This window comes from Falco biarmicus, chromosome 4 (genome assembly GCF_023638135.1).
Source record: "Falco biarmicus isolate bFalBia1 chromosome 4, bFalBia1.pri, whole genome shotgun sequence".
Lineage (NCBI taxonomy): Eukaryota > Metazoa > Chordata > Aves > Falconiformes > Falconidae > Falco > Falco biarmicus.
Genome location: NC_079291.1, coordinates 92,643,178 through 92,652,435, shown reverse-complemented (window position 1 = coordinate 92,652,435; position 9,258 = coordinate 92,643,178). Strand labels below are relative to the sequence as shown.

General features: G+C 36.8%; 1 protein-coding gene across 2 annotated transcripts in view; it reads right to left on the bottom strand.

Annotated features, from left to right (window-relative positions):
- Nucleotides 1-9,258, bottom strand: part of CNTN3 (contactin 3) — a 107,398-nt gene that overhangs the window by 30,210 nt on the left and 67,930 nt on the right. For both annotated transcript variants that reach the window (XM_056337641.1, XM_056337642.1), the window contains exons 5-6: nucleotides 9,025-9,127; nucleotides 7,844-8,028 (exon numbers count right to left, since the gene is read on the bottom strand). In XM_056337641.1, the coding sequence (XP_056193616.1) occupies nucleotides 7,844-8,028; nucleotides 9,025-9,127 (288 nt within the window). The remainder of the gene's footprint in view (nucleotides 1-7,843; nucleotides 8,029-9,024; nucleotides 9,128-9,258) is intronic.

Here is a 9,258-nt window from a genome sequence, read left to right as displayed (position 1 = left end):
CTAATGAAACAAATTAACTCACTGTTCATTTTAGACATTCTTATTACAAGCAGTAAACCAAAACAAAACTGAGATTACAGATCACTAAAGCTGAGCTAATGAAAGCAGTATTAAAATCACTAATGATTAAACAACACAACTTTGAAATTGAGGTAAATGTAAGATAAAGAAATTAGTGGTGATATTGAAATTAAATAATTGATACAGCTAAATCATCAAATTAATGCTGAAGAGGATCCTTTAAGTCCTCAAAAACCCGTAATGGTATGTCAGCCTTAGTTCTAAATACCATTCAAATTGTTTTCTAATGCTAGTCAGTACTTAACTGGATGAATACATGGATATATGAGACTGTTTCTGAAAAGCATTAGTCTTAGCACAACATTTGGGTGATGCAAACCAGAATATGGCCTTAAGAAAATTGTACAAATTTGCTGATTTGTAAACAATATTTTGATGTATTAATACCATACATCCTCCACATTTACCTAAAATACATTAAAACTGTAAAGATAGAGTTTAAAACATCTGTTACAGATTTCATAGGCTAAAAACCCCTTCACTTGGCAAATAAACATCGCTGCATGAAAGACAGCAGTAGTTTATTCCTTTAGTGCTATTTCACAGAACAGCACAACACTGTTTTATAGCAAATTTGTATGAATTCTCTTTGAATTTATTCAATTGACTAGAAAGTTTATAAACTCAATATATGCTATTTCTCCAAGAAAAGATAAATTCTGGATGTTGCATATGGAGAAAACAGATGAAAAGTAGGATGAAACTTGGTTGCAAATACACAGCTAAAGGCAAAAGAATTTCCCAGAGTCAATTTGATTACCTTACAGATTATCTGCAAGTGGTAATTCAAGAAAATTTCCTAACACTCTGGTATCAAAACAACTAGAAAGAAAAAAAAAAAAAAGTCCTTGGCGATACAGGAAAATATTATTATTTCATAATGAGTTTTGGAAGCACAGAAGGTCAGATTAATTCCCGTTGAACTTCCTACTACAATGGATTTATACCAGCAATTAATTCAGACCAGGGAAATTAATGACTTGTCTATGGCCACAAGGGAAGCCTGCAGCACAGCTGAGAGCTGAACCTGTTCCATTGCCATAGGCACAAGACCAGCAGACCAACGTTTGGATGAAGGTTGGTATTAATTTCATGAAAAAAGATTCATTCTTTTCTAGCATACAAATTTTATCTCCATCATACATTCTGCAATGCAGTGATAAGATCTCAACATGAACATGTACAGTGCCATACTTTTAAAACAAAGATTAATACTGTTTATGATTTATGCATACGTACTTAGCATCAACTTTTCACAGAAAACTCACTAAAACATATTCACTGAGATACTAAACTAGAAGGCTTTGGAATTTAACCACTATTTACCGACAGTGAAACCTTCTAATACCCCATGAGGATTAATGCCTTTCACTGACTTGGGGATGATCTAATTTTTTACACTTTCTTTATCAAGGACAGGTCTAAGAGACAGGATAACGATCTTTGTGGCAGACAAATGTACCGTCTTACTGATACTGATTTTGGTTAAATCTTGAAATTTAACTTTACAACAGTGGAGTTCAAGACAGAGCCACTGCTTTACCTGATATTGTCATCTGGCATATTTGCCCTGCATGTGTCAAGGGGATGAAAGCTCAGAACTCCATGTCCGTGTGCTTCCTGCACTTTGCATACCTAAATATTTATGCAACAAGCAACAGTGCCTGAATTATTGATGGATCCGTACACGTGCAGTATTTCACATCTGCTGCCCACTTGAAAGTAGGTTAAATACAGTCTATTTGCAAGTTCAAGACCTTGGATTCAGTTCGATTAATAAGAAAAACATTTGTCCACATTATAAATCTTCAGTTTAGGACCCTTTGTGTCAGAGAGTCTCCATAGGAGGGTTTCCCAAACCTTCAAGGCAGATATGATAAACTGGGTCTTTTTGGAAAGTGTGGGAGCAAGATAACCAACGCAAACCAGAAATGAACAGAACAGCTTCCTAAGCCACAATGTGAGAAATCTGTGGTGCTTGTTCATCCACAAGAGTGTTGATGTGGACCTCGGTGATTTTCTTGAGGAAGGCTTTTTCTCTTTGAATCACTGATGAAAGAATTCAGCAGAAAGAAAGATACCCGTTTTCATCTGCCACCTCTCAAAGTCTTTAAAGAAGGCTGTAAAAGTATTAGAAACTTTGGAAAAGAACAATTCAACTGAGCCATTCAAAATTGAAAAGGCAGCTAAACAGGGGCCATTCCAGCTGGGAATATGCCGCTCAAAACCCACAATCTTGGCCACGGTAGAGATGGTCCCCATTGCAGCAGCTGAGGGAAGCGCAGACAGAAGGTCGTGTATCAGTAGATCCACACACCCTCCCAAAAGAGAAGCCCAACTTTCCAAGCCCAGCACTGCCCTCTTTATTGAGCTCTGCCTGACTGTACCCAAATGATTCTGAACATTCAGCTTTATTCCTCCTGAGCTCTAGTCACTGTTCGGCAAATTCCACCTGCTTACAACGTTTGGTTCCACCCACTGCTGCCACAGGTGTGCTCCGAAGGAGGGCTGATGCCTTACAACAAAGCCTTGTTCTCTCACGGAACTTGGTGTGTAACTTTTATCTTCCTAAGGAGATACCACTCCTTCCTCCTTCAGCAAGGGACAGGCCAGCAGGCAACAGAATTTCATTGAGATGAAAAAAGGATGATGCCCTGTAAATTGATAGGTTGCAAGTTAATTTTAATACAGTTTGTAGTGCAGGGTTTAAGACTGTGATAGGAACCCGTATTGTGTGATAGTATTCAGAATTCTTAGGAACTTGATGTGCAATCTTCATGAAAGATTCATATAAAAAGTTCCCTTAGGATGAAAATACATGTAGGTAACTGATTTTCTAAAGAAGGTTAGCTGTCAGCCTCATGGTCAGTCACCTGGAAAAGCACCAGGCTGTATTTTGCTTCAGTTGCTTCTGCCTAAAATGTTCCTTGCAGTACTCATGGTCTCACAGGCAAGAAGTGATACACGTGTGTAACTTCATAAAATTTATCCCAGTGAGAAGACTCGGTCATCTTTTTTTGGTGACTATAATCACCCTTTTTTTCCAGCTAATTAGGCCAGGCAGGTCTTCCTGAAGAAAACAACTGTTCCTTCATTGCCCTCTAGGGCATCCCTGTAGGCCATAAGGAAAGGAAGACCCATTTTTTTGGACTTTTAAGAAACATTTGCAATGACTGTTCTGAGGGATGCTACAAATGAGGACCAGCTGCAATGAACAACTGCGACGAAGCTCTTGGAAGCAACGGCCGAAGAAGCTGACGTTTCCCAGAAGCTGCACTGGGAGCTAATTTGTAAATGATTTGTGGGGTACCACGCACAATGCATGTCAACATGTATTTTTATATATGATCTCCTTCAGAAAAGACTTCTCCAATAAAAATCTCCTTTTAATTCTGTAAGCCACAGGAATAGCATGAAGGAAAAAGGCAGAGGTTCACGCCTGTAGGTTGCCCAGGCACTGTGCTCTCCCAGAGAGTACTGAGCTCTGCCATACCTCGGCGGGGAGGCAGAAGACTATGGGAAGCTCTTCCAGAAGAGTCACTAATTGGGGCTTGCACGTAAGATGCATTCTGCTTACACACATACCTTTACTTTGAAATTTACAGTATGAAAGCTGGGCTGGAAATCTTTGAAAATACCTTTGGATAGCTCAGCAGTTGGGCAATAAATCAGAGTCAAACAGAACTTTCCATAGTTCAAGAGAAAGCAACTCTGAAGCATAATGGGGGAAAAACCCAAGCAGAAAATGTAACCTTCATTTTTCTAGGCAGTATATCTGAAAGTCAGGCTATGACATCCCATACTGATACCTACAGCAGTGATGAACCTGATGACTTTATCTCAAAACTCCAAGTGACTTTAAGCATGAGTAACTTTGTTCTGATAGAACAACTGCAGTAGAGAAGCATCTACCACATCCCTGAAGATGTCCCGTTATTTGCATTCCATTCAAAAATAAAAATGCTCTCAAGCAACAGGTAATTGCTACAACATTGAAGAAAGTTTTAGTATGTAAAAAAGAGTAATAATTTGTCTCTGTAGCAAGGCAATTAAATTATTAGACAGCATCAAAAATTAAACTCTAGGTTGATCAAACTCAAACACCTTGGTATTTAGTCATTTATAGTTTTGTAGTTGTTTTGAAGCCATGTCCACAAACAAGACAGTCAGGCTATCAGACAAAACCTGAAGGCTCTTCCACACACATTACTAATTTTCAGTATAATTTTGGTGGTACATTATTACCAAAATAATTAACAAAATACACAAGTATTTTTTGATGTACTACAAAATTATGCAGAGTCCATGTATTACTGGGGTTTGCCTCTGCTATCACAGACCACCACTGCGGAGCAAAAGAAGAACAGTGGCAGAATTTTTCTCACTGTTAAACATTTTACTTTGGTACTGTAAAGCATGAGTTCCATTAAATCAGCATGTGCTAATTAAGAATGAATTTTTTCAATTATACTTTAAATTAATTGATTTATGTATCTCTACCACGTTACATGTTTAATTGCATCTTAAAATACAAAAGTGTAATTGTTCCATCTCTTCTCATTTTTCCACACCATGAAATGTCTCCATGGATTCTTTTTTCTTCTATTACCTCTTTATGGAAAGGACTAATAGCAATGATAAATGAATATACTAGCAAAGTGAAAGCAAATTATTTATATATTCAGGTTTTATATTAAATCAAAGTCAGACAATCTTGTCCTATTTTTAGCACATTCTGAACTCCCCTGAGGAAGAAACCGGCATTAAGCAAATGTTGAGACTGTACAAAGGACAAAAACCTAAACATTTGATGTTGGGCTTTTCTTGATAAAATCCTTCAAGAGAAAAAAGGGAAAATTAATAGTCTGTTAGTAATTTTATAAAAGAACCCAGAATATCTGTTTAGATTATCTATTCTAATTATTGCCTTCAACTATGGGTTGAGAGTTATATTTAAAACCCACAATAAAGTGAAAAAAATAAACCCATTTTATTTTCTATGAAGAGAGTTACAGATGTGCACAGAATTTCTAACCCAAACATATTTACAAGCATTCTTGAGAAAATTACTATGGCCATGATTAAAGTTGAGCCTATGTTCAAGTGCTTTGCGGTTGCAAGACTATAATTCATTACGGGAAGAAGAGGGAGGAGAGCACAGAAAATGTGGTGCCTTTTTTAAAAAAAAAAATCAAACAATTTGCACTGAAAAACCCAACTTTCAGATTAAGATTTTACAGTTTGAGCTCATAAAACAAATCAGGAGAATAAGAGTGTTTTCGCTCCACAGCAGAGCAAGGAAAGGCTTCAAGATTTTGTTTAGGACTAGCTTTTATGTTTCATTTACAGAGAATCTTTAAAGTCTGCAAAGAAAGAAAAACCTTCTAATTTTCAGTCACATTGAAAATTTTTGCCATTTTTTTCCCCCTGAAGATTTTCTTCACATTGTTTCACTACAACTTTGAAAATGTTAACCCCGATTCTTCTTGCACTCTTTTTTTTGAGTAAGAAACAGAAGCTTTGTTCTGCTGCAGAGAGGAAAATAAACATTGTCACTGTTGAAATAAAAGGTATTTGTCCATTTGTAATAGTTGTATTTTCTATATATGATTAGTAGACACATCTTACGCTACTAATAAAGTGTTGTAACAGCAGCCAACATCCACTAACATCACCACACAGATTTGTGTCGTCTTTGCCAGCACTGACACTTCCTGGCAGACAGATAGTTTTTAGTCTAAGTCTTCAGCATATTGCATTAGTTTCCCTCAAATCCTCATATGCTTTTAAAACAAATTCCTTAAATATTGATCTTTTACTGGAAGACCAAGTGGCATATGGTTAGATTTCTTTACCAGACAGATTTCTGAGCTTTGATACGAGGCACTGTGGTGTGCCATCAGAAGATACTGAGTTACAGAACATCCTTAATCTACGAACAGAATTTATATCCTCCACATTACCAAAAAGTGTTAAAATGATCCTATCCTGAATACAGACTTTTTGGCATTCTATCTGCAACAACAAAGCAAGTAGCAAAGTAAGAAAGATTACTTAAATTTTCTTAATTCCGCAGAACAGGTTTCATTAAGCAGAACAAATGAAATTAAACAGTTGGAGTGCCATTAATGCCATTACAGGTCTCATTATTTTTTAGGATAAACATCCATACTAGGGATGAATCTAACATGGGCAGCCACTTATATTGAAATATGAACTCTATTTGAGTGTTCAAATCCCCTTCTGGATTTGTGATAAAAATGTTCACACTGATTTACTTGTCACAAAATTGCACCTTGCTTGCTTTTATTGATTAGCAACATCCTTTATTTCAGCTCTGCGTCCTTTAATGAGCAAACAGAACTTGGGAAACAGGTCAAACACCTCAAGATTGCCCACTGTCGTAATTACATTACAAGGACTAATGAACAAGTCTACTCTATTTTGTATGTAGCTACATTGATGTGTCTTACAACTGCCCTGCTTTAAAACTGGGGTAGGAATACTGAGCCAACCTAATTACAAACCACAGCTTGTTTGAAATTTTGAAGTAGCGAATAAAAGTAGCTTTATAAAAATCAAATGCATAGTGCCAAGTTTGAAATGACAGATGCCACTGGCAGATGAAGCCTCTTACATCTTGTGCCCTATGTTACTCACAGGATTTCTCAAAAAGTCATAATTACAATTAGTATATGGAAAAATCAGGTTGCTTAAAGTCCTGCGTCCAACCTAACCTTCAATATTTCCAACGATGGGGCATCGATTCAGGGTAACTATTATTTTGGAAGCTGGGGGGTGGGGGGGGAAGAAATCTCTTCCTTACTCCTCGTAAGATCTGTTGTGCCTTAAACTACAATCTTCATTGACTACAATCTTCATAGCAACACTCTGTGTGTTCTACTAAACAGCAGCTTCCCATACCGAAGTAGGAAACAGAAAGAACATTTGCTCAAAGTTGCACAGTACCTATGCTCTGTGGGTTTTTTTATACAACTTAAAAACACATCTCTCTGCTCAAATATTCCTACATGAGGAAAACATTCCAAAGCACAGTCTGAAACACTCTTTAAATTGCCATTTACCTAAAGAAAATTGTATTTGCTGAGATCTAGCTTTAACAAAAATTGTCAATTACCACTTTGTTGCAAATCACTCTAGCTTTAAAACACCACCAATGTGCTTTGCTGATACTCATTTCACTCTATAGCCTTAAGTGCACAAGAGACTCTGTCTTTTTTCCAGCTATTAAATTTCATATTATTTCATTTCCTATGCTGGATTACATTCTCTCATTTATTTACTCATTTTAAAATAAAATTGGATGTTTCAAATGCAAAGGATTGTCAATATCCATCAGTAATCTTTTCCTAAAGCAAGATAAAATGTGTATTTCCTGTAAATGTGAGGCCTAAATGATCCCCCAAATAAATCCGATTGACTGAAAGTCTAAGGTTTCACCAATGGACCAATAAGAAAGATTTTTAAAAAAAGTCTTTCCACCATAGAAAAATGAGCACAAGCATTTTCTACATTATTCTTAGCTACCCTTTTGAGCCTGGACATTTATTAGATATGCTATGCAAAAACCTGGTGCGTAAGTTCTCATTCTCTGCGAGTAGTTAAGATGCCATGGATTTTAAAGCACAAATACCTGATGGTACTGCAGAAGCTGTAAACCCTGAAGTACCCTAGAGCGGTTTGTATTGCATGTGTGAAGAAGGGTGGGAGGGAGGGAGGGAAAGAGGAGAAAGTTTCCTACCATAGTAAGTGAGACGTCCTCTTGCAATGTTTTTTCCTCTGGAGTTTTCAGTAATACATTCATATAGTCCTGCATCCTCCTGCTGGAAATTAGGTATTTCAATCATGCCATTGGATTTCTTCAGCTTTATTTTACTTGGAAATGGCAGACCATCGGTTCTTCTCCAGTTAATCTGAGGCACAGGGCTAAAGAGAAAATAATGGAATTTTAAACAGCTTTGCTTCAAGTATTCGATTGTCAAAACTAGATATCGAAACTAAACTAAACTCAGAAGTGACTAAAAGCATGTGTTCAAAGCGGTTCATGCTGTACATGACAGATGGTCAGACACTATGGCAACTGATAAGCATACACTGTTCTGTTTCATACACGGTTATGTCAGATACCAAATTTTTCATGAATATTTGCGCAAATATCCAACAATTGAAACTTTACTTGTAAATCAGCATTGCCCGTCCCCCCGAAGATGGGTGAGATCCACTAGAGCCTCCATGGAAGGAGAACCAAGGCAACTCTTTTGAAAATCCCATCCTAAAACAGTCATTCATTCTCCAATTGTAAAACTTTCACTCACCTAGCTGGGGAACCAAAGCAATAGGATATGATTAAGTTATCAATCTGGCACTTAAAATTATGAAGACCTGACAAAGCTGTCTGCAAATAAACCGCAAAGTGGTAAGTAAATACATTTACAGAAAGTAAATGCATTCTCAGATCATCTGTGAAAGAGAAAAGGCATCAATTGTGTGTGAAATACCATTCAGAAGAGGAATGCATTTTAATCTTTATTTCAGCTATAAAAGAAGAACAATATTATGAAAGCATCAAGTACATTTAACAGTAAAATTCAGACAAAATTCTTGCAGACTTCAACAACATTTCCTTCCTCACAGGGAGAGCAGAGGTCGGTCAAAGGACATATGCAAAACTGCACTGATCTTATTCAAGATAATTTGAAATGAAATGTAAATTCCTGTGTTGCCAACGCATACATTTTAATTCTAAACAAAACAGAAATTTACTCCAAGACTCTTTGCCCTTCAATTCTAAGGCAATAATTGTGATGATCAAAATAGAGTCTCCAGAAAACACCACCAAAACAACTGCTGAAACTCACATTTCTTTTGCAGATGAACCCCAATGTGCTTCAACTTTCAGCATCGCTAAAGACAAAAACTTACTTTCCTAGTGCAAAGCATTCCAGTTTCACAGTTGAGCCTTTAGCTGCAGGAAGCATCTCAGGAAACTGAACTTCTATTTTGGGTTCATATTCTCCCATCACACCTATATGAGAATTGAAGGAGGTAATATTTAGTTTTTAAAGTCCTTTTTCTCTCTTTAGCATTACATCACATTAAATTAAAAATTGAGGTTATTTCTCACACGTTCCATTTACAAAGAGAAGCGTAAGCACC